Source organism: Bos mutus, chromosome 22, assembly GCF_027580195.1.
Source record: "Bos mutus isolate GX-2022 chromosome 22, NWIPB_WYAK_1.1, whole genome shotgun sequence".
In the NCBI taxonomy this organism is placed as follows: domain Eukaryota; kingdom Metazoa; phylum Chordata; class Mammalia; order Artiodactyla; family Bovidae; genus Bos; species Bos mutus.
Window position 1 is genome coordinate 49,075,156 of NC_091638.1, and position 24,528 is coordinate 49,099,683.

Here is a 24,528-nt window from a genome sequence, read left to right on the forward strand (position 1 = left end):
GTGGCTGGAGGAGCAGGGTAGGGGTAGGGCATGTCCAGGTGTGCAGGAGCACAGAGGAGCTTCTGGTTGGGCGTGAGGGGTTGCAGGGTTAGTGGAGGATCAGGATGCTTGGAGCAGGGGAAAGGAAGGGTGGATGAGGGGACCCTGGGAGCTGGGCACAGAGGGCAGAGGTGGGAGCAGCGCTGGGGAGGGAGGCAGGTTAGAGCAGGGTCCCCTGTCAAGGGGCTTTTCTCTCAGAGCCTGTGGAGACCCCTGGAGGACTGATAAAAGCCAAAGAAGGACATGTAACATTTTGAGTATCTGTCAGTCAGATTGTGGTTGAAAACACTGAGTCCCAAGGGTGGCTGCATTTATGGGTTGGGTTTGGGGCTGGCCTCAAAACTGACACTGAGGAGTGTCAGCCTCGCTGAGCATGTCCTTCCCACAGGGAACAAGTCCATAGAGGAATTATATCTTCCTGAGGCACCTGCCACTATGTCCTTGGGAACCATGTGGTTCCCGGCATCCTGCTCTGCTGCGCACATGCACGATGCTTCTGGGGTCTGGAAAAGCCTTTGTGTGTAGAGCAGTGCCTGACTTTGGGGAGACACGCATTGGACTAGATTAGTCCATTTAGGAAATCACTTGTCCAGTGGCGGTGGTGGCAGGGGAGGATGGCTTCTGCATTTGGGGACGGAGGATCTTAGACAGGAGCACCAAGTCCTTCAGGTTCCTGGAGTCTTCTCTGAAGCAGCATGGGGCACCTGTCCTGTGGATGCTGACTCCGCCAGCCATTGGACCAGTACTTTCACATAGAATCTGTCTCCCCAAGGGATCTGCGCCAGGGCAGGGCCGGACCCTTCCCTTAGTTCTGGGCCATCCCATCCCTGGGGTGGGGAGTAGGTGTTGGGCTAACTAGGAGGAAGGGTGACTTCAGGGTCCAGCATAGACTTCAGGGGCCCTGGCCTCTGAGAGGTCTCACACTGAAGGTTACAGGTCTTGTGAAGAGCTGGCAGCCCCTGGCCTCTCTTGAGGACCTCCAAGAGCCCAACCTGACGTCCCTCTCAGGGCCCTGCAGCCTGGACTGACAATTATTTTGATTCCGCTCCTTGCCCTCAGTCTCCACTTGGAAAGGAAGGCCCAGAGGTGGAGTCCCACTCTTGATCACCAACATTTGGAACTTGTCTTCTCAAGTTTGCTGGTGGTTTTCCCCTTGATCTTTGAGGGGCTCTTCTTTTCCTCAGTGTTCCCTCAAGACTAAAGGGCTCTCTTTCCTTTCATCGTCTTCAGCCAGAAGTGGATCCCCTCGTCCCGCCAGGCAGGGGCAGAAGTCAGGAGTCGATGCAGAGCCAATCCCAGGAGCCCGTGAGCGTGCCCCAGTCGCTGACCAGCACGCTGGAGCACATCGTGGGCCAGTTGGACGTCCTCACCCAGGTAGACTGTGACATGGACTCCCCGCATCATCTGCACTTGGCCTGGCATTCGGGCCATTTGAAGTTGGCCTGACGGTCCTGGGTTTTTAAAAAAACATAATTATAGTGTACTTACTCTTCAGCCCAAATGAATGAAATGGCAGTGCCTGCCCTGGGATCCTGTCTCAGAGCCATTCAATCCCTGGCCAAGCCATTGGACCCCAAATCACCAACACTGAATCCTGCCAGGGAGTGCCCACCCAGTGTTGGCTTGGGCCACAGCAGAGCTTTGAAAGAAACACTGTCCCTTTATTCGATTCTTCACTGGGTGGGCACTCCGGGGACATGCCAAGAACTGTGCACAGAGACTGAAGACCCCGAGAGCCCAGCTACACTCTGGGTTTGAGCTGGCACTGCTCCTTATCCTCTGAGCAACCTTGGAGATACCCCTGTGGCTCTCCAAGCCCCGTGTGCTTATCTGTCACCAGCCTGCCGTGTTTTATTTGTTTGCTGCAGCAGGTCTTAGTTGCAGCATGCAGGATCTTTAGTTGTGGCATGTGGGATCTAGTTCCCTGACCAGGAGTTGAACTCAGGTCCCCTGCATTGGGAAGTGTGGAGTATTAGCCATTGCACCACCAGGGAAGTCCCGAGCCTGCCATATTTGTGGTCAGAATTAAAGGCGATGAGTCTGCAAGCAATGTTTGGCCTGTGCCTACCACTGGGTAGCTGCTCAATAAATGTTAGCTGCGGCGCTGACCACCCTCATCCACAAGACCCATGTGGCCCCACCACCACCAGGCGCATAAATGTACCTGGTTGCTTATGGACAGCAGTCTGTGCAGTGCAGAGATTTCAGTGGAGCAGAATGCCCTGACAAGAGTTGGCAGCCAGCACTGTGGGCATGCCCAGAGGGTCTCTCGTCCTGGAGTAGAGCAGTTCTGCACAGGGAGCAGCAGCATGCCTACAGGCCTGGACCAGGGGTGGAGGTGGGGACCACGAGCACATCCAAGCAGTGAGGGGAGTCCAGCACAGCCAACATGAGGCATGTAGGTGGTGGTGGCGGCTGGGCGACCGCAGAATTTAAAGGTCCTCATCCTCCTGCCCGCCTTGGCTTTGGGTGTAGACCCCTCTCCTGTGCCAGCTCAGAGGTAGAGGGAGGGCTCAGGAAGGAGGCAGAGTACCCTTGAATCTCTGATGGAGATGGGGGTGAAGTGGCATGGTGTCTCTTCTGTACCGCTGGCTCCAGGCTAAGTTTGAAGAGCTCCTCCACATGGCATCACGTGGTCCATGTGTCACAGCATCCCAGCTAGTATTGCACGCCTTGGACCCACTGCCGGATGGACTTTTGAGGGGAAAGGTCAGGCATCAGTGACTGGGGGGATGGTGAAACTGTGTGCATATCATACTGACATCCCTGAGCGCCCTGAGCCTTGGAAGAGAAGGCCTGTGCTGAGAGGGGGAGAAGCAAAGACTTAGAAAACACCCCCCACCTCAGAGCCGTCAGAAAGCGCCCAGCCTGCCTCGTGTTCTTCACAGCCTCGTCAAGTGAGAGATCAGGGGAGGTGGAATGAATTAGAACTTTATAGGATAAAATTGGAAATCAAGTCTGAGAGGGTGGTTAAAAATAGCCTCATTGCATCCAGAGGAGTATAACACTAAAAACATTTCCTGTCACTGTGTTTTAAAGGCGTACATGGAAGGTTCTGTTATGTGTTAGCAGTCAGGAGTCTGATAGTAACTTCGTAAGAAACTGGCATCCCTGGAAGAAGTGAGCCTCTCTGCCTTGGCCTGCGGCCGGGCTCACACCTTTCAGCCCCTTTGCAAGTCCAGACGGCACTGCACGCCTGACCAAAGGCCAAGCCCATCAGCCAGTCACCCACTGTGCTGGACGGTGTGCGTTCCTGGAAGCGAGAGTGTGGCTTGGGTTCCAAGGTGAAGTCCCCATCGAGGTCTTAAGAGTGCAACCTGTTTTCTAAATGGTGTGTGTTGGGGGAGTGTCTGCACTAAATCGCATGCTACCTTGGGCTTGGTCGCTGGTTGTTTTCCATACCCACATCCTCTCCTGGAGTTGGGGCTCTCACTGAGGTGTTCAGCCCCAGCCAGAGCTGCCCCATTCAGGTTGGAGGGTCCCTGGTCCCTCCTTTTAGGACCAGCATGGCCTCGGACTGTCCTTTCTGGAGGCTCCCCTCAGGTGTAGAGCTGGATGACTACTGCTGTCCTTGTTCCTGTGTGGATATCTCAGCCAGGCTCTGCGCCTCCTGTGGGTACTGGCCTCAGATGCTGCCCTCTTGGCAGTGCTCCTTACCATCTGATGCATGCCTGTGCTCTGGAGGAGCCGAGGGTATCTCAGCCACCCCAACACTGACTCCTGCTTAGTTCAAAGTCCCCTTTCCCTTACATCACTGCCCCTCCCCTCCCCCTCAAGGAAGTCTACTTCTGAGCAGCCTCTGAGAGGGACACGGGCTTCTGTCCTGCTGAACATCCTTCAGGGAGGAAGCCTGGGGCTGCAGTGGGCAGTGGCTGGGATGTTTAGTGGAGTCCCAGAGTCCCAGGTGACAGCCGGCACCCCACTGTGGAGGTTCATGGTCCTCACCCTGCCTTCCTGCTGGTGCGACCCTCTGAGTTTATCTGCAGACCAAACCTGACCTTCCTGAAAGTTGCGGTTGGACACTCTTGCTTAGTGCTCTGTGGTCACTGCCCAGTGGCCCAGCCACTGAGGCCACTAGCCAGAAAGCACACCCCCTTGCCCGGGCCCTTCTTTGTGCTGGAGAGACCCGCCTCCCCCCGTCTTTGCCCCTGTAGAGTTGCTGTTTGGGGTTTCACTGCCACTGAGCTCCTCAGGACCTTGATCGCATCTGGCCACCTTACACGTCCCTGTTACCTGTGGGGAGCCATGGTCTACCCTTGGGTATCAGGGCTGCTCTGCTCAGCTCAGTGAGCCACTGCCCATTAGCCTGGGCATACCTGCTCTCCTGGACTTGGGGCCAGCTCCATCGCTCATTACCTTGGTAACTTCAGGCAGGGACGGGGCTTCCCAGAGCCTCAGCCTTCTCGCATGTGAAGTGGGGACAGTCCAGCCTACTCATGTTCTCTGAGCACAGTGGGGAAGATCCGGGTTACCTGGGTGCTAGACTGGCGCCGACTGTGAAGCAGGACTTGAGGGAGATGTTTTCGGGATCCAAGTGGGAGTGCACCAGTGTGGTCAGGTGACACAGGAGTGGACATGCCACGGGCCTCCGTAACTGCTGGAGTCCCAGGAATGCTTTTGAGCTGCCAGGAGGCTTTAGTGGTCTGACTAGGCATTAGGATGGGAGGGAGATAAAGAGGAGGTCTTTTCCCAGGTCCAGGAGGTGGCAGGAGGGACCGGGGTGCCTGGAGACTATTGAAAATCGGGTGGCTCGGGGTGGGGGAGTTGGCACTAGATGGGAGCGTTGAACCCAGATCCTGGCATCTGGGCCAAGATTGAAGCTCTGCAAAGATGTATATACATCTTTTGACAGCCATCCTTTGAACTGAATCATTGTAATGGTTGTTGCGGAAAATGTATTCCCTAACAATGAGATTTAGGTTTTTCTTTGGGAGACTTCTTGATTTTCAGAACCCCTCATGGGAATTCCCAAGAGCAGCTAGGGCTGAGATCATGGATGTGGCTGCTGTTTGCCCTCCCTGCCTCCCGGGAGCCTGTCCTGCCCCCCCAACCCCCATTCTGTCCTGCGGCCACCCTGTCACCGTCCTGCTGGGCCTGCCCCAGTCGTCTCTTCCTGAGATAGATGGCCTGACTGCAGAGGCCTGCATGGGGCCAGAGCAAAGCTCAACCAGGAGTCAGAAGCCCCAGATGCTCTGGCACAGCCTGGCCTCTTTCCATCTGTGTGGACCTGGGGAAGCTGTGGTTTCCTACTCCATGGAGGGGAGACATTAGACCCTGCCCATCTATCTGTCCCGGGGGTGGGCAGCAGGGGTTAGCATCTCAGGTGGGGCCTGAGACTATTACGGCCTTCTTTCTGTGAGTCGCCGCTCCCTGCTGCCCCTGGCGGGGCCCCTCCCCTTGTGGCTACTCCAAGAGGAAGGGCTCCAGGTGGACCCCTGCCAGGCCTGCCTGCTTGGTGACAGACATTCAGTGAGTGTCCAGACAGAGGCCCTGACCTTTCCCTTTGTGTTCTTGTGGGGCTGCTGCCAAATGATTTCAGGGTCCCTTTCCCAGGTGCTGGGAAACTAACCAGGGAGCAGGGAGAGGCTGTTTTCACAGCCAGTGTCCTCACCTCCCACCCTGGCACCCTTTGCTTCCTTCTGAGGGACAGGGTGGGTGGTGTCTGGAAGCTGTGGGGGCCCTGCATCTTCCTCAGGGGCGAGGGCTGAGGCGCGGCCGTGTGGACAGTACCTGGGAGCAGGGAGGCTGCAGTGAGGGGCCTGGGCCCGGCAGGCGACCAGTGGTTTCGCCTCAGAGACCCACAGCAAAGTTATTTTTGACTCCGGTTTCATGTCTTTCTGCTTTTTAAAAATACCAAGCCATGAAATTCCTGTTCAACTGTGTTTTTTCATGGAAGCCGTGCTCAAGACTGTGATGTCAGACAGTCAGGTTCCCGTGAGTCATGGGGGCCGCTGGGCTCCAGGACTGGAACCCGAGCCGTGGGAAGCAGGCGGGGGCAGGCCACCCAGCCCTGCTGGTTAGAAGGTCCAGGTTGTTGTGACTCTGATGACCTAACTCAACAAGGAGAAGGATTTTGGCCTGTTTGCTTTGGGGAATTGGATACAGTGACACGTTTCTTTGAGCCCCCCTGCCTGCCATGGTCCCTGCAATTTCCTTTCTGATGGGGTGCTCAGGTGAGGTGTCTAGTTCTACCCTGGTGGGAAGGTGTGGGACTCCTGGGCCCACCTGCCGTGGACTGAGCTGCCTGACCACTCTGAGGGGTTCTCAGTCCCTCTTTCCTGGACAGACCAGCTGTTGTTTGTGGAAACAGACTGCAGATTTTAGAGCAGTTTCTCCATTTCTCTGGGGGCGTGTCCTCCCAGGTGTGTCAGATGGAATTTGTTGGGAAGGTGTACAGTGCAAGTGCCCAGTGACCCCTGTTTGTGTGTGCATGTTCCCCCCAACCCCATCCCCCATGGCACAGGCACACACAGGTAGGGCCACGGGGATGGCTGTTGCTGGTTTCCACAAGAGCAGGCCCTCCCTCAGCTGCATGTCTCCACCTTGCCTCGACTGTGTACAACCCCGAGTGGGTTTACCAGCCTCTTCATGGATATTTAAGGGCTGCCCTTGGGCCACAGTTGAGTTCAGGACAGCGAGGGCTCCTGCCTCTCTGGGTTGGGAGACAAGAGACTTGTTTTTCCTGTTGAGAGGCTACTTCCTGGGGACAAGGGACTGAAGATACTCTGGTCTATTGGACACTTTGGGTCCCCCTCCAGACGGTTGCAGAGCAGCTGGCCCTGGCCCTTCCCCAGCCCTGTTGCTCGTTCTGGCAGTTTGTCCACAGGCTTCTCTGGCTTTGCAAATGCAGAGGCCTGGGGAGTACCGAGTCAGGGCTGGCACTGCCGTGAGTGGGGCTGGATGGCAGCTCTGTGTTCTATCCCATCTGTGGTTGTGGCAGAAGCACCCCCTCCCCAAAGAAGCTGCAGATGGAATGCTCCCGCCCACCACATGGGCTCGGGAAGGCTGTGGTTACCTCTGGGCCTGGGAGTGTTCACGGTCGTATGAGATTTCTCCTGGGAGGCCCAAAGCAGGCTTGGAGCTGCGGTGGGGTGGGGGTGGGGGGGGCGGTGTGCAGCAGCTAAAGCACTAGTCTTGAGCAGGGACCTTTCATGCTCCCTGGCTCTGGATAGTTCTCAGAGGATGGAGGAAGGGGGCCCAGGCGATTTGCTCTGGGGACCCAAGGGCCCTCCCTAGAAGGGTCAAGCACAGGTCATGAGAAGGGGCCCATGAGTCTTCTGGTTGTGACAGGCAGCCCCAAATGGGCCGACGCAGCTCTGAGATTAACCAAGCCCTAGCTGACCGCTTGGCCCTTGGTGCCCTCCTGAATGAAGCACCACAGGAGCTGGGAGGGGTTGCTGTCGGGCCTGCCATTTGTCTCTGCCTCTCAGCAGAGGGCCCTGTGGGCCTGGACTGTTGGTACAGACCCTCATTTTCCCCATGGTAGCCATGGCGGGGTGGAGGAGAAAAAGCAGAAAGGAGCTTTCAACTGAGCAGAGCGTGGCATTTGGGGGAAATGGTTCTGTGCCCCCTATTCTGAACAGGACTTAGCTGGTGGCTTTAGAAAACTGGCCAAGATGAGAGGCTGGGTAGTGGGCACTCAGCAGGGCAGGGGGAGCCTGTGAGTCCTGCATCCCTGTGGTGGGCCTGTTGGATGAGGGCCACAGCCTGACCTGCCAGGCTGTACTGAGGTTTCAGACCTTTAGCAAGCCATCGAGCAATCTCTCTGACTTGTGACAGTTGTGTTTTATTGGGTCTTGGCTACTTGACTATTGTATGTGGACTGCTAAAAATCTGCATATCTGAAGAAATGGGATACTGAAGGTGGCCAAGGTTCGTGCCGTGTTTGGACTGTCCCTGGAGCCAGAGCACAACAGAGCCTGTGCCTGTGCGGTGACTGGGATCCTGCCCCTTGGGGTCGTGTCCCTCCCCGACCCTAGGCTTCCCAAGTGGCCTGTTCATGGCTGGCAGAGGCCAGGGTTGGCGGGGAGTGTATGGCTCAGGTCTTCCTCCTGGTGGGGGTTGCACCTCATGGTCCCGGGAGCATCCAGTTTTATGGATGGTGGTGAGTGGACCTGCTTTTTACAGCCTCTTCTTCGGGGGTAAGCAGTAATATGGAAAAGCCTATGTTTATTTAAAAGGAATTGTTATAAGGTCACAAGGAAGGTAAATTAGCCAAGATTCTCTAATCCCATAGCTAATCCACCAATAGAAAATAGTGTTCCATGTACTTCCTGAAGAGAACTAGTCCTCATTAGAGGTGGGGGTGGGGGATGCAGAAACGCCAGAGAAATCCTATATCCCTGAGATAATGTGAAGCAGAAATGTGGACTGGAGGGCTCAGGGGACAAAAGCTCATTTTGTGATGTTGGCAGCAGGCTGCGGGATGATGAGGATTGGTTAAAAAGACAGTTGCTGAGACCAGGCAGCTTGGGGGGAATATCTTTAGAAGCTTGTTTTTCTGTGCATCAGCTGTGTGTGATCTGGACGAGTTAACCTATCAGACAGACATCAGCATGAGCGGGAATCTCCATTCCTTCCCCTTTAAAGTTCAGGCCTTGAAGCTTTCAGTCCCATCAGGTCGGGCGTGGGGGCGGGGGAGGGGGAGGAACTGGGCTGCTTCCTGGATTTCTGTCCTGCTTTGCACACCCTCACTTCCTGCTGAGGTCAGGAGGCTTCCTCCCTCCCCAGGCCAGCTGGCAGCAACCCTTCGGGCTCCAGCCTGTCTGCCCTCCTCTCCCTCCTCCACCGCTCCCTCAAGCCTCCCCAGATCCAAACCAAGCTGGGGGAATGTCCTCACCAGCCAGGCAGGGTCATCCTCAGGTGCCCCGGGACCTGGACCTGCCTTCTCTGCATCCTCACAGCACTCAGGGTCTGGTGTGTGTCCATCCAGCAGTCAGTGTGCACCTCGTATGACATGCCCAGGGCTGTGCCTGGGAGCAGGAATAGACAGAAACTCTGTGCCTGTGAGGCTGGCACTCTGATGGCCATCAGCTGGCTGCTTGTGAGCGGGCATTCACACCTCTGACTCGAAGGCCCCTGGCCCACAGACCTTCAGGCGCCAGTCTCAGGCTGGGGCTGAGACGCAGACCTTTGGTGGTGGGAAGAGCTGGGCCCAGACCAGCAACCCTTCCCGAGGGAGATGGGCTAGCCCCTTCCACCCCAGCTCACCTCTGACATGTGGCGGCTGGCTGTCCAGGGTACCATTGAGTCAGGGCCCCGCATGTGTACACACGCACGTGTACCACCCCGAGAGCCGGAACTGGAGCTGCCAGGAGACGAGGCTGAGCCAGGCAGGCACTGGGCCCAGCAGCCCTGTGTTGTTTTGATAGCTCACAACACCCCACAGCAAAGAGATTCCCCTTTTATTGCATCTGTTTTACATCTTTAGAATCTGAGTGAAGTCAAAAGCATGCTACAGGAGAGATTAATTCCACATTTTTCCATCTTTGCAGTGAAACCCAAGGAAAGTTAGACATTGTGTGCAGCACAGTTGAGTCGGAGTTGCTGAGCCAATGGCTGCCCCTGAATGTTGCCCACAGCCTGACATGAGTGCCCCCGTGGCATGGCTGGGTGACTGTGCCCTCTCCCTGAAACTCAGGGTATATGGGACCCTCCCTTCCCCCCAGGAATCTGGTTCCTGTGTTGAGGGAAGGGGGCTGGGGTGACCCAGCCCCTCTAGGGAGACTGCCTGGAGGAGCCAGAATCGACCACAAGCCTGGAAGTGATTAAAAGGAACTTTCCGTCACAGGAGAACTTTAAGAAGCAGCCAGACCACCACGTGCCCTGATGGCTCAGACCCTGCGAGGCCTGTGGCCACAGGCCATCTTTGGGGCCTCATTCGGGCCCCTCCCCCACTAGCCCAGAGCTCAGCCAGGACCCCTGTGAGCCGGGGGGTGCCATGTTCCCTCGGTGAACCCCTGCCCAGAGCAAGTGCCATGTAATGTTAGCTATGATAAAGTGTTACGATGGCTCTACAAGATAAGGACTCTGAAGTCCAGGTCAGATAACTTGCCAGGACTACTCAGCAAGGTAGTGGTAAAGTTCAGGTTTGAACACAGGCTGTACAGTCTCGGTGCCTGTGCTCTCACTACCCAGGACAAAGCGGGAGGCCAGCGTTTCTAAGGCCCACAGCCGTGTCAGCACCATGACATGCTGAGAGAGGAGGAGGGCAGGGACCGGTGCTGGGGTGGGGACGCGGAGCACTTCTTAGGGGCGCAGGGCTGGAGTGGGGCTTTGAGCAAGCAGGGTGGGGCAGAGAGAGCAGTGGTGATGGGCAACACAGGCCTTGAGTGCCAGGCCCAGGAGCCTGGCCTTTTGGCCTGTGCTGTTGAACAGAAAAGGAATATAGCAGAAGTGGTGTGGAGGGCAGGAGGGTGGGGTGTTTCCGGGAAGCCAGGGCAAGAGGATGAGGACTGAGGAGTCATCTAGTCCTTCATCCATCCGTGAAGGGTCCTCCATCCACGCGGGGGGCCCACAGCACTGACTGCATGATGGGAGTCCTGGGGTAAGGCAAGGAGGCTCTTTGGGCAGAGTCCTGGCAACACTGCCGTGCACAGCCCCACACGGCCACAGAGGGGGCACCCTGTGGCAGCCCTTCCCGCGGCCTCCCCTGTCCGCTCAGCGCTCTGCGTGCTCCCTGTTGCCCCTGCCCTCCCCTCCCTCTCCCGGGTGTCGCCTCGGCCCTGCACGTTTCCCTTCTCTCAGCCTGGCCACCTTCCCACACTGCCGCAGATGTGTGCTTATGTGGCCCTCCTACCCCCAGCCCTCTCAGCTTTCTTCCCTTCCAGACTGTGAGACCCCCCCATCTCCTGGTTTCCCATGAGACTGCCTTCCCAAGGCAGTTTGAGCTCCCCTCGCCATGAGGCAGTGCACTGGAGGGGACACGTGGCTGAATGTCAGCTCTCTTCTGTCATCTGTGTGGGCTCAGCCACGGTGTCCACCTCTGAACCACCTGTCTCCCCTGCTCCAGGGAGACACAGGAGGGCCTTTCAACCATAGACACCAATACTACTCTCCACGGGGGGCCCCGAGCACCCTGGGGCTCTGCTCACAGCAGAGCATGGACGGGGAAGCGCCGTGGCTGCAGGTTGAGGGCTGCGGGAAGAAGGGCTGTTCCCGAGCTGGATGGCAGCGGGGAGGATGGTGGGGAGGCCTGGAGTGAGTCACCTGCGCACGGGCAGCTTTGTAAGGAACTCGCCCGATAGCTGAGGAAAATGTAGAGCGAACAGCTGGCTGATCGTCCTCATTCTTTCCCCTCCTTCAAGGTGGTGTTCACTGTCCGTCGTGGCAGCTTTGCCAGCAGCCCGCCCAGATAGGGCTGGTACTGCAGCCCCTCAGTGCCTGGAGCCCCTAGGAGCCAGCGTCTCGGTTACGCTTGGGATGGGCCCTGCTGAGCGTGTGAGTGCATGATGATGTCAGGAGGGCTCGTAGTGTCCTGAGGCCCCTCTGGGCTTTGCAGAAGTTAGGGTTCTAGTAGTTTTCCTGCTGCATTTGCACACGGGGAGTGTGCAAGAGGTCGTCATTCAAGATGGTCGCCGTGGTGGCTCTGGACAGAGCGGCAGCTGCTGGAAGGGACCTGGCTTGGAGGGTGCAGCTAGGTCTGTGTTCTGAAGTGCCAGTTTATTCGGTCCTGCTTCACTGCCTGTTGTGAAACTAAGACAGCCATGATTAGTTCCCGAGTTGAGCCTCTTCCTCTTCTCCCAGGGTCCCCTCTGGATCCAGCACTTGGAAAATTGGCCACAGGAGCACCATTCTCCCTGGCTGGACCTGCTCGAATTTGAGTCTGGTGAGGCAGTGCCGGGGAGTGAAGGCTCCCTGACTCCTGTCCCTTTTTGGCTGAGGGCCCTGGGGTCCCTCCTCCACTTCCTTGTGGCCACTGCTCTTTTTTCCCTGTTTGGTGACTCCAAACCAACCACTCTGGCCTCCTGGCAGTGCCAAGAGAGTGCTGTGTTCCCTGCCTTGGGACCTTTGCCCCTGCTGCACCTGAAGCTTGGCCTGTCTTGTGCTGTCTCCTCACAGAGGCCTTGGGGCCTCCTGTCTGGGTTGGCACTCTCCTTCCCACGGGGGCTGGACTCCATGCGGAGCTCAGTCCCTGTGGGCCAGGTCAACACATTTCTTGCGTTCTCCCTAAATACAAAGTAAAAAGAGAGATGGGAAAAGAGGCTTAAAAAGGAGCCAGAAATGAGAGATGGGGGAAAGAGCTGAGGGAAAGTACAGGACAAGCTCACCTGAGAGGAAACCAGGCCAAGGAGGAAAAGGAGGTTAGCAGGGCTAAGGCCGCGCCATGTGGGTGTGGGGGCCTGGGGAGTGGGCAGTCTATGGGACAGGCAGGGGGAGCGTGTGTGCCTGAAAGGACTGCTCTGCTCCATGAGGCTGTGGGTAACTTGAACCTGTCCTGCTGTGTTCCACGGCTTCCCAAGGTGGAGGATTATTCTCCCAGGGAGCACTGATTCTCGCCTCCCCCGTATGATGCCTGCCAAATTCTTCCCTGGACCAGAGCAGAGCCCCTGGGAGTACGGCTGCCCAGCCCTTCACGGGCAGAGGCCCCACATACCTGCTTTGACTTCTCCCAGCGTCACAGATGTCCGAGGCCCCGTGGCAGGAGTGAGGATGGAGGCTCCCCTTGGCCACCTCGGAGGCCAGAAGAGATACACACACCAGGTTCTGTCCCTGCAGTTTGTGTCCTAAGAGGGTGCAGACGCCTGGTGACTCAATGCCAGCAGAGAAAAGGCATCTGAGGCAGGAAGGTTTGGAACTGTGACGCTGTCAAAATGTCCCCCGTGTTGCGTTCCCTCCTGCTTGGAGTTCAGGGCCCCAGGTGCCAGACTTAGTACCGAGGAGTGGCATTTTGGTGCAGCTCCTTCGGGCGTCACTATAATTCATAAGGGACTAAAAATAAAAGCCTGTCTCTTTAAAAATTGGTTATTTTTACACCACACTCAGAAGACTTTCAGGGTGTTTCATAAAGCATCACAGTTCACTGTTGAACTGTGAGCGAGAGAAGCATCTCGCCTGTCAGTGTTGCCCTCAAAGGAGACAGGTCACAATGTCTTCTCCCCCCTCAGCAGGAAAATCAGGATTCAAAAGATTCAGCCTTGCTGAGTCTCTCCCAGGGGGTTTTCCTCAGAAGGTTCTGACCGGGTCATGCCAGGAACCCCACCCATTGGCCCCAGCTGGCCTCTCCCGTGCTCTTGGGTTTGGTCCCCAATGCCTCCAGCATCCTGCTTCCTGTGGGGTCCCTGGGTGGGGTGGTCCTTCAGTTGGCACCCACTGAGGGGCCAGGCTGCTTTCCAGGGGTTGTCAGTGGCATCGCTGACATGGTCCTGCACCGGCTTCTGCTCTCCAGTACCACGGGCTGTGGTTCAGGACCCTCTTCCTCTCCTGTCTCCCGCCAGCCCCTCTACCCCCGTTAATGAGGATCATCTCAGAAATGCAGAATAACCCTGCTGCTGGCCCAGGCTTCTTCCACTACTGCCCTGTGCCTGCCTGGCCCTTTCGGAGGGGCCTCAGCCTGTGCCCGTTCTCACCCTGTGTTCTCGTCTCTCTCTCCCCATCTGACTCACCACCAGGCGGTGGTGGGTCATACCTCATGGCTCTGAGTCTGTCCATGTTCGCCCTTAGCCCACCCACTACCACCTCCAGACCAACCCACCACCATCCCCTCTCACTCTCGCCTCCTTCATACCTAATCACAGGCACTCCCAGACCATCACCATGGAGCAGCCGGAGGGGCCTCACCCGGCCTCAAGCCCCCAGCCCCTTCCTGCTGCTCTGAGGCTGAAACTGGGGCTGCCGGGTATGGCCTGCAGGGCCGACCCCATCTCCTACCTCCTCCCAGGCCCCTCTCCTGCCTCTTGCCTTCCCTTCCACCTCAGGGCCTTCCTGCCCCTCTCTCCTGGTGAGCTCCCCCTCGGTCTTAGCTTACTCACTTCCTAGGGCCACCTCCCCTGGTTCTGACCAGGCAGCACCCCGCAATCTCCCAGCACACACTGCAGTCCCAGCAGCTGCTTAGCACTGGCCTCCAACTCTCTGCACATCCTGTGGGGCCAACTGATCCTGTGCTCTGCGCCACTGTCACCCTGAACCTGGCAGGGGCCAGCACAGGGTGATGCCCCAGAGGATCTGAGTGAGTGAAGAAAGTGTCTCCGGCAAGGGTTGAAGAAAGTGTCTCCAGCAAACTTTTTCTTAACAGTCAATATTCTAGGCTCAGTGGGCCATAGAGTTTGTCACAACTACTCACCCTGCCCTTGGAGCAGCCATGGACGAATGTAAGCACGTGGGCATGGCAGTAAAACCTTTTTTATAAAAACAGGCCGCAGACTGAGTGTGCCAGCCCTTGGTCTAGAGAAACAACAGAATTCATTCAACAGCAAACAGGAGTGTTTCTAAGGGAACGCTTTTCCTTAAGAGAAGGGCTGTGGCTTCCTGGAAATTGTTGGTAATAGCAGAAGAAGGTGTTTCTGAAACAAGCCCCCAGGTGATTCTCTGACAGGTGTGACTTTGAAAGTGAAACTTCTGGTTCCCCTATGGCTGTGACCCTGGGAGGCAGACGGTGTTGGGCAAAGAGTGATAAGTGTCCAGGCATGGAGTCCGAGTTCTGCTTCCTATTGCTCTGATTCAGGGAGGAAGGTGCTTCATTTAAAGTGGAACCCAAAAAAATAAATAAAGTGGAACCCAGTCTTGTGAGGGGTGGGGTGCCAGTGGCGACCTGGGCAAGTCCCACAGCTTGGTTGGGGTCTGACTGCTTGTCTTGTAGGGAGAGCACCCCAATGAGAGATAGCATCTAAAATAAGGGTGTTAGGGTTGCTTGTCATGGCATACATATTAAAAGGTTTTTGTCGATATATCCCTATATTATTGCCTCTTCATCAGAGAAGGCAATGGCACCCCACTCCAGTACACTTGCCTGGAAAATCCCATGGACAGAGGAGCCTGGTGGGCTGCAGTGCATGGGGTCGTGAAGAGTCAGACACGACTGAGTGACTTCACTTTCACTTTTCACTTTCATTGGAGGAGGAAATGGCAACCCACTCCAGTGTTCTTGCCTGGAGAATCCCAGGAATGGGGGAGCCTGGTGGGCTGCCGTCTGTGGGGTAGCATAGAGTCGGACACGACTGAAGCGACTTAGCAGCAGCAGCAGCATTGCCTTTTCATAGCTCAAAATTGTGACTGTCTTGATGATTCCAAACCTAAATGTTTGGCTAGATAAAGAGACTGCTTCGTCGGCATGGGAGGTGTTTGAGGCCTGGGAACCGCCTCAGAGAGTGGCCAGATGATGTGAGGACACTGCTGGGTGACCATCGGGGGTGTCCCTTCTAGCTGCTTTTGCTCATTTAATCCAGAGCCACCAGACCAAGTGGCCTGGACAGAAGGTGGCTGCCATTGGGTGAGAAGAGAGATCCATGGCTATGTCCTCAGGTAGCTTGAGCTTGGGCACAGGGCGGGGGACAATCAAGACTGCTGGGGCCCAGGGCCAGTAGTCCTCAGGCACTGCCACAGTGAGCCAGGGGAAGAGGAGTAGGCCAGGCCTGTCCTTACACATGGGTGGGGACAAAGCAAACATGCGCAGCTCATGGCACATTAGCCCTCACTCTGAAGCCAGGCCACCAGGGTTCACACTCCAGGTTTGTCATTTGTATGCTGTGTGACTTTCAGCAGGTTAATATCACTGTGCCTTGGTTTCCTCTTTGGAAAAAAATGGGATGATAAATGCTCCCGCCCTGAGGGGTCATACTGGAGTGCTTGGAACATTGTGAGCGCTCCATGTCAGCTGCCAAGAACAGCCCTTGGAGCTGTATGTGTCAGGAATTAAGATGGGGCTTCCCTGGTGGCTCAGTGGTAAAGAATCTGCCTGCCAATGCAGGGGAATACGTGTTCAATCCCTGGTCCAGGAAGATCCCACATGCAGCCAAGCAGCTGAGCCCATGTGCCTGCAAGCCATAGAGCCTATTTCTGCAACAGGAGAAGCCACTGCAGTGAGACACTAACGCACAGCAACTAGAGAGTAGCCCGCACAGCAACAAAGAGCAAGCTCAGCAAAGAGAGTCAGGACTCCCCCACCCCCACCCCAGGCGCAGTCCTGGGTCTTCCCTCAGGTCTGGGCTTTGGGGGCCTTGTGTCTGGATGGCACAGGGCCAAGGAGAGTGTATGAAGCTGCCTGGTTTCTCCAAGGTCAACAGACAGGAGGGCCCTCTCTGTGGAAGAATTTGGACCCCAGAGTCCCGGCTGATGACTGTCTTTTTTTTTTTTTTAATATTCATTTATTTGTGTATTAATTTGGCTGTTAGTTACTGCATGCAGGATCTTTTCGTTATGGCATGCTAACTCTTAGTTGCAGCATGTGGGATCTAATCCCTGACCAGGGATCAAACCAGGCCCCCTGCACTGGGAGCGCAGTCTTAGCCATTGAATCACCAATTCAATGATGGCTGTCTTTCCCAGACACTTTGCCCAGACCAGTCTGCCCAGGAGCCAGAACCCTTGACTCCTTGGCCCCTTCTCCAGTTTTCCTTGGCCCTCCTTAAAATTAAGTTGCTAATCCTGTGGCACCACGTCCGGCTAGGCCATTTCCTTCTTTGGGACCTGCCACAACACCCGACTTCCATCCCCTTGGGGACTTTGTGAGAGGTTGGCACCAGATCATTCACCCTTGAATAAGAGGAAAGTGAGGTGACTGGTCTGGGAGCATGGACTCAAAGGGACTGCAGAGGTGTTTGTCTTTCCAGTGCTTCTCCTCACCTTCCAGGGCAGGTTGGCCTTGTCTCCAGGCCCAGGGAGTATGGGCACCAGGTGGCAGGAGGAAAGGTCCCAGGGCTGGACCAGGGCATGAGGTGGGGTAAGCCGCGAGCAGCCTGCTTGGCGTGGCCCCAGGCGCGCAGGGCTGAAGGCAGGGCTCTGCCCTGGATGCCGAGGCAGCACGTGTTCATGGAGGCAAGCTGAGCCCACAGGTAAAGGTCACAGTGCAAACATGGCACAGGACATGGCCCAGAATCTTATCTGTCCCTGTGAGAGATACTGCTGCCTCCTCACAGGGACCCCAGCAGCCGGAGAGCACACTGGAGGCCTAGCCGCTCCCTGCAGGTGGCCTGCCTGGCCTCTTGACTGCGTGTACTGCCAGCCCTGCGCATGTCTGACCTCTGCTACTTGGCTGCCCCATCGGAGCCTTTCCACCACTGGGGAAGCCCTCTCTCTGGTGGAAGGAAGGTGCGTCAGCAAATCAGAAATCAGGGCTTCCGGGCTTCACGTTATCAGAAGGGATAACCGTTTCCCATGAAAATGAGGTCCCATGCTCTAGTGGGATAGGATTATTAAGACAGATTTGTGAAGCAGAGACTGTTCTAATGTACAGAATTCCAAAGCTGTGCTTCTCTCACAGGCCCATTCCTCCAGCTCAGAAGGGGTTTGGTGGGAATCCTACATGACTGGGAAGAGCCTGGTGGACTTGATCAGTGCCTGGTGGCTGTCAGCCAGCATCTTGGCAGATTAGGCTGGGCACACCAGGAATGGGGGTGGAGACCAAACAGATGATGTGGCTCTTCCAGAACCTTGCCTGGGGGAAGGGGAGAAGCTGCAGAGTTGAGAGGGGTGGGCTTTTTTTTTTCAGCCCATTTGTCTATAACATGGTATGAAACACCCCCTCAGGTGTTTATAGCTCCCAAAGGAAGGACCTCCCAACACCTTCCATTTGTGGCTTGAGGTGAAACAGATAATGCTTTTTTGTTCAAAGAAGTTTAACATCATCAAATTTAATGACCATATTTCTACTGAGCTTGAGTAACCCCCGCCCGCCATGGAACACTCTACTTAGCCCCATGAAATGCGTGGCACCCCTGGTATTGACATTGGCCCAAAACCCACTGCCTCCACATTTGGAAATTCAGTCCCTATGGAAAAAAAATTTCTTTTAAGTATGTGTGTTTTGGGGGGCAGTGCTGGCCAAAAGAGGACAAGCTGGCTGGCTCCCCCACTGGGGCCTGGAGTCCAGGACCATCGGAAAAAGTCTGGATGAGGAATGATTCTGGAGCTTGGCTCAGTGTGGGTTTTGCAGCAGCCAGTGGAAACTTCCAGGAATGCTGCTCTGGGCCAGCCGGGGGCTATTTCCGCTCCCACTTTTACGAGCCGCAGACCCCCTCCATGGCTGGCCGGCCAGTAGAGATGAATGTGATCGTCTCTTTCAGCTCAGCTCTGCCTCTTCAGGGTGCCAGTTCGTATTCCACAGGCAGCAGATTTTCAGGCTCTGTCCTGTGCCCCGGGGCTCAGAGCCCCTGCAGCCCAGCCAGCTTGTTTAGAAGGGGCCAGCCGCCAGGAGGAGCAGCCTCCATGAGGCTGATATCCGTGTGGGATGCTGCGAGAATTTATAGCAGCCTTAGAGGGGAAACTCCCTCCCCAAATGTTTCAGTGTTTTATTAAATATGTGAGAGGAAAGTTTCCTTTCTACTGGACCAAGGCCCAGAGCCTCTATGGAGCCCCAGGGAAGGTGGCAAAACCTCTTGGGAAAGCCCACAAATGGGTAAAGTTAAGAGAAAGTCTTGTTTCTTAATCTGAGCCCTTTCTAATGCCTGTAGGCTACACGGCAAGGAACCAAGCCTGCTTCATTTCCAGTGGACTCGCCCAGGGCCTGTGTGGGCCTGGACACTCCTGCCCCTCTCCAACGCTCTGTCCAAAGGCAAAGGAGGGGGCAGGTTTTGCAGCCTTGTCTGGAGGCCAGGTCGGCAGACCAGCCATCATGCCGGGTGTGCAGGAGAGGCCAGAGAGTCAGTCTCTGCCCCCCAGAGGCCAACATGACGAGCATCGTCACCGTGGCCAGCGTGTGCCAGGCTGACACGTACTGGGCACCATGCTGTCACCTCACAGTCTCCAGGACTGCTGTGAGCTTGCCATTATCGTTCCTATCATAGCGGAGAAAATGGACTCAGGAACACTGCTCAGAAACAGCGGTCCCCAGTGGACTCGGACAGGCTGTGGCCCTCCTGGGCTCAGGGCTCTCACCTCCAAGCCTGGGAAGTCCCTCCAGCTGTGAAGATAAAAGGCCTGGGCGGGACCCAGGTGGAGGCCCTTCGTTTGTGGGTGCAGTGTCCTCATCTTCAGAATGGAGATGGTTGATGGTCTCTGGTTGGCTGGTCTCTGAAAGGACAGAGCCCGGCCCAGATGAGCAAGTGCTGCTGCTCTATAACTCAGTCTAAATGTCAGACCACGAGGCCTGCTGTCCCTCACTGTGCCCTTCCGCTGCCCACAAACAGCACAGAACCACCTTCCCCAACCAGCAGGAGAAGGCATGGAGACCCAGGGACAGGGCACCAAGCAGGAGCCTGGGTGGGAAAAGATGGCATTTGTTCCGGGGCAGCTGAGCAGGCCTGGCTGAGGGCAGCCCAGGGGCCCCTCCATCCTGAGCCTGACCATTTATTTTGCAGACAGTCTCCATCTTGGAGCAGCGGCTGACACTGACAGAAGACAAGCTGAAGCAGTGTCTGGAGAACCAGCAGCTAATCATGCAGAGAACAACACCGTGATCAGGGGAACGAGAATCAAGAGCTTGGTCGATTTGGGGGGTGGCAGGTCGGGGATTTGTACTGGACACTTGGGTAAATAAATAAGATTCAGCCCTGGGAACCATATCCCCCAGAGCCCCAGGGGTTGTGCGCCTATGCCCTCCACCCAACTGTCTGCACCCAGAGACTCCACCTGCTGATGGGAGGCCCCCATAGGCCAGGCCCACGTATGCACAGATGATATACCTAGTTTACTGTGAAGGAGCCACTTCACATTAATGTTTGTTACCTTGGAGTCTTAAGGAGCCCTAAGATGGAGCTCTCCTCTGGAGGCGAGAGCCCCACGCCACCCTGCTTTTCACTCATCCCTTACTGACCTTCCTGCCACGTGCCTGGCTTTGTCCTCTATCCCAGAGTAGAGGTGGACCACTTGTTGGATGAGCCAATAGTTTCCTTTAAATCTGACAAAAGGCCCAAAGCGGGCCCGTCTGTCCGATTTATCCAGGAACAAGCCCTCTGGAGGGGATGGTGGCTTCGCAGGGGCCTTGATTTCTGTCCCACGTTTACTGGGGCCTGGTGGCTTCTTCCTCTGCATCCACGAGGGCAAAGGAACCTTGAACATTAAAATGAACTTGATGGACTCGTCACTGGAATGGCTTGTTCTGAGTGAGACCTAATCAGTGCCTCCATCCCCAGCGTCCATAAGGGAGAACAAAATGACATCTGGGAGGGCCCCGCCAGCATCACCTCCAGAGCCCTGCACACCTTGCTTGCCACTGTTCGGGGTCTTTAGGAGCAAGGACAGCCAGAGTTCCCTCTGGCTGGCGCAGCCGGCTGCTTCAGCTGGGACCTGGAGGCTTCAGGCACCTGCTTGTCCCCTTGCTCACGAGGGTTCCGTGGGCTGCTTCCCTGCATCTGTGCAGGAAAGCCAGGCAAGTGTTCTCCATATGTCTGGGTGTCATCCATATCTCTGCATTCAGCCTCTTGGGGCCCAGCCAGCCAGGGAGGTATTTACCCTCCAACATACCTGCCCTGCCCAGGGGCCTAGAGGAGCGGGCGGTGTTAAGAGTCCCAGGAATTGTCAGTACCAGGCGGCTAGTGAAGTTCCCAGCCTATGCAGGTTCCACATGGGAGCAGAGGCTGAATGCCTCAGAGTTGAGGCTGACAAGAGGCAGCCTGTGTTGAGTCCTGGTGAACGACGAGCCTGGGGGAGCTGCTCTGCCACCTGGGTGGGGAGAGAGCTTCAGTCTGGAGTCAGGCCTCAGGCTCTGCCTTTGGTTGAGCTGTGTAGCCCCAACATGGTGGTGTAGCCTCTGAGCCTCAGGGTCTTGTGTCAGGTAGCAGTGGTGGCCACCCTACCAGGTAGGCACTCAACAGAGGCCCGTGGCTCCCTGGCCCACCTGTCCCTCTAGGAGGATGGAGCTTGCTAGATGGGCAAGAGGCTGACGACTCAGGACGGTTCAGAGCCCCCCGGAAGCTGCTGCAGTTCTCCACATGGCCCTGCTAGCATGTAGAAGAGCCCAGAAGTCTTGCTGGTCTAAACTGTCAGGTAAGCTCCTCAGCTGCCTCGGGAGGTCATGGCTCCCAGTCTCTGAAGGCTTTTTTTCTTTAAGGAGATATGGTTTATCTATCTATTTAATATTTATTTGGCTGTGCCCGGTCTTAGTTGCGGCATGTGGGATCTTCCGTTGCGGTATTCAAACTTTCAGTTGCATCACGTGGGGATCTAGTTTCCCAACTAGGGGTTGAACTGGGCCTCCTACACTGGGAGCATGGAGTCTTGGCCACTGGGGAGGTTGCCCTGGAGGCCTTTAGGGAAAGTCCGAGTGGCCCCAAGTCAGCTTGCTCAGAGGGGACACAGCTTGTGGGGCCAGGCTTGTCTGTCCCTCCCAGGCTGGCTGCCCTGCCTCTGATGAGACATGGGCGGCCTTGTTGTGGTCAATTGAGCTGGAGCTCCCAGGTGTTGGGGCTGTGGCGATTTGAGCAGCCAGTCCAGGCGAGGTCCTCTCCAGAGACCCAGGGTGGCCCTTGCTAGAGACAGCAGGACAGGAGCCGGGTCTCCAAGGCATTGTGTCCAGCTCTGCTCGCATACCAGGCAGGGTTGCCACCCATCACGCCTTCCGTTTATACCAGGATCGAGTTTTTAATTTTTCTCTGAAATCTCCCTTCCTCAGTGAGAAAAAAATGGGTTTGAGAGTCTGCTAAGGACTTGGGAAATGGCCTGGGAGGCTGTAGTGTGGTATTTTCCCAACAACCATTATCAGATGTAAACAGTCTAGAGAGGGTTGCTTACCCCCCAACCCCCAACAGCACACAGCTTGTCTGGTGGCACAGTATCGGCGTGACCTGGGCTTCCCCAGAAGGAGGGGGACAGAGCTGTGCCCACGGGCCGTCTGGGAGGGCTTTGCACGAGGGGTTGGACCAGGGCCGCCTGAGGGGTTTCCTGCCACACTCGCCTGCCTTGATGGAGTCACCGGCCAGGCCAGGCACAGGGGAGAAGGATGGTTCTTGGAGAGCTGTCTTTGTCTTTGAAACATCACAGAGACCTGCCGCCTCCAAGCCTGGGGGTCAGTGTGAGTGACCAGGCTGAGGCAGAGTGCGGGGCTCAACCAGGCAGTGCTGGCTGGGCTGGGGGCTGACAGGTCTGGCTATGGGGGTTCTCACAAGCGGTTGGCGGCGGGGAACGTGAGGTGACTTGGCCTGGTTGGGGGCCCCGTGACGGCCTTTCTTGTGACCTCCCCAAATGATACTCCCTGCTAGCCCACCCCAGCAGCTCCCCTGTGGCTGGGGCTCTTAGCAGTCCCCCAGCCATGCCGCCAAGCTCAGAAGCAGCCCTCTAGAAATGTAAATGCCTCAGCTTAGCTGTCATCTCTCCTAATTTTGGATTTTGGTAACTGAGATTCCAGAAAACCAAACTGCAGCAGGGGGCGGGGTTTGGCTAGGAAGATGTTTTTAGGCCAGGGGGCTTTTGTTAGGAAGTACGTCTTCATGGCAGATCCCAACCCCATATCCCCATCCCTTCATGCTCTAGTTTTCCTACCATGCGGAATAAAAGAAGTATCTCTGACTTAAGTTGCAGCCCCCTACCTATCCTTTGCCAGATTCCGGGAATGGATCTGTACTTCCTGCCAGAGAAAGAGAGAGGCAGGTCAGGTAGGCTCCAAACCAAGCCAGAAAGCAGCAGCAGAGTCCAGCCCCTGCCTGTGGCAAGCCCACCACCTTTCACTCCTGAGGCACCACTCCCAGGAGCCCAGACAGGCTAAGTGTCGATGGGTCCCCGCAGACCTGTGTCCCTCCAGAGACTTGAGGGGCATGAGCCAGCCTGTCCTGGAGACTCTGCCATCCTCACATCCCACCAGCAACCTTGTCCCTGGTCTCCTGATCTCCACAGGGGTGTGCTGCTTGAGAGCAGGCAGGCAAGGGCGCCTGATTCACCGCCACAGTCGGCTCTGCCCCTGCTAGCTCCGTGACCTTAGGTTCAGTAACCTTGTAGAGACGGTTTGTGAGCTAGTTCCTAATGCTTCGGGCACAAAAGGTGCCCAGAGCGAGTGTGCTCAGTGTATGGCTGGAAAGAGACTTCTGGTGGCTTGGGCCCCTTTCCCAGAACTTGGCTTGTGTCCAGGAGGACACGGTCTGATGGTCCCAGAGTTGTGTTGGCTCTGAAGTTCTCCGTGGCCAGAGTTCTGGTCTCTTGACCCCATGACCGCTGCCATGGGCATCCCCAGTGGTGGTGAGGGAGCTGGGCTGGCAGACAGCCTCCCCCCACCCCGACCCGAGAAGGCAGGCCCTCCAAGGCCGCCACTAGGGCCAGCGCAGGCTTGGGGTGGGCGTTTGTGATTATTGCCGGGAATCCCGGAAACCCAGCCCGCTGAGCAGGCGCTAGGGTGGTGAGTCACACTGTCCCGGCTCCTTGTCATTAATCTCGTCTTCCTAAATGATCCGCTCAAGATGAGCCCCTGATGGTTCCAGCCTTCATGGGTGTGTGGTCATTTAAGGGGCACAGACATCAGCCCCAGAGTTTTCTCTAAGCATCCCTCCACCCTGCCCTGTTCCAGGCTGCCAAGGAGGGAACCACGTTGCCAAGGCAGCAGTGGCAGACTGAAGGCCCGAGCTCACTTCCTGTGAGCGTCACCACCCTGACACCAGGCCTTGTCCCGTTGTTGGGTGGGCTCCAGCCCACCCCAGCTGTCACCCTAGCACCCTGGGCTCCCTCTCAGTCACTCTGGGGAAGTCTCTCTAGAGGCCCAGCACATGGGGCCCTCACATCCAGGTTCGAGGATGAGACTGGAGCCAGGCCACACAGCCTGGGGTGAAGCCATTAGGAAGCTTTCTGTGCCAGCCCCTCCTCCAGCTGGGAGCTGCTGTGTGGAAACACTCTCCCAAGAACCTATTTATAGGGCAAGGCTGAGCATGGTTTCACTTCAGGTGAGGCCACCTTGAACCCCCTCTGCCTGGGCTTGCTGCTGTGACAGGAACCTTGACCCCTGCCCCCAAGTCTCTCCTACCACCCATGAGAAACCTGTGCACCGCTAGATGAGGGCCCTGGACAGGAGCAGAAGTCCTATCCTCCTGCAGCTTCTGTTTCTCAGTCCAAAGCTGCTCTTGCAGGCACGAATACTTGCTTCTGAAAGTGGGACCTTGACTCTCTCTCGGGTGCTCAGTGGGCAGAGGCCTGGCCTGTAGGAGCCAGTGGGGTCGTGGTGTCACTCAGCCGCGCACACTGACGTCAGCTCCTGGCCTCTGGCCTCAGCTCTGGAGTGGAGACCGACTGCGGAGCCGTGGCCGTCCCCAGGCACCTGGGGCCCACGTTCACCCAGTCCATCTTGTTCTCCTGGTCTCAGGCCTGGCCGAGGGCACCAGTGCCCTGCAGATGCTCTGCTCATCTGGCCTCTCCTCCAGACCTCTGCCCTGCCCCTGCCTTTGCCCAGCTAGGCTCCGCCCAGTGACGCGCCTTGACCTG

At 56.6% G+C, this 24,528-nt stretch overlaps 1 protein-coding gene across 5 annotated transcripts in view; it reads left to right on the forward strand.

Annotated features, from left to right (window-relative positions):
• POC1A (POC1 centriolar protein A) overlaps positions 1 to 19,689 on the forward strand; it is a 100,718-nt gene extending 81,029 nt beyond the window's left edge. For 4 of the 5 annotated variants that reach the window (XM_070359191.1, XM_070359192.1, XM_070359190.1 and 1 more), the window contains 2 exons: positions 1,270 to 1,413; positions 19,491 to 19,689. In XM_070359191.1, the coding sequence (XP_070215292.1) occupies positions 1,270 to 1,413; positions 19,491 to 19,589 (243 nt within the window). In that variant the 3' untranslated portion in view covers positions 19,590 to 19,689. The remainder of the gene's footprint in view (positions 1 to 1,269; positions 1,414 to 19,490) is intronic. The other variant, XM_005898106.3, reaches the window with a different exon arrangement.
• Positions 19,690 to 24,528: the final 4,839 nt, after the last annotated feature.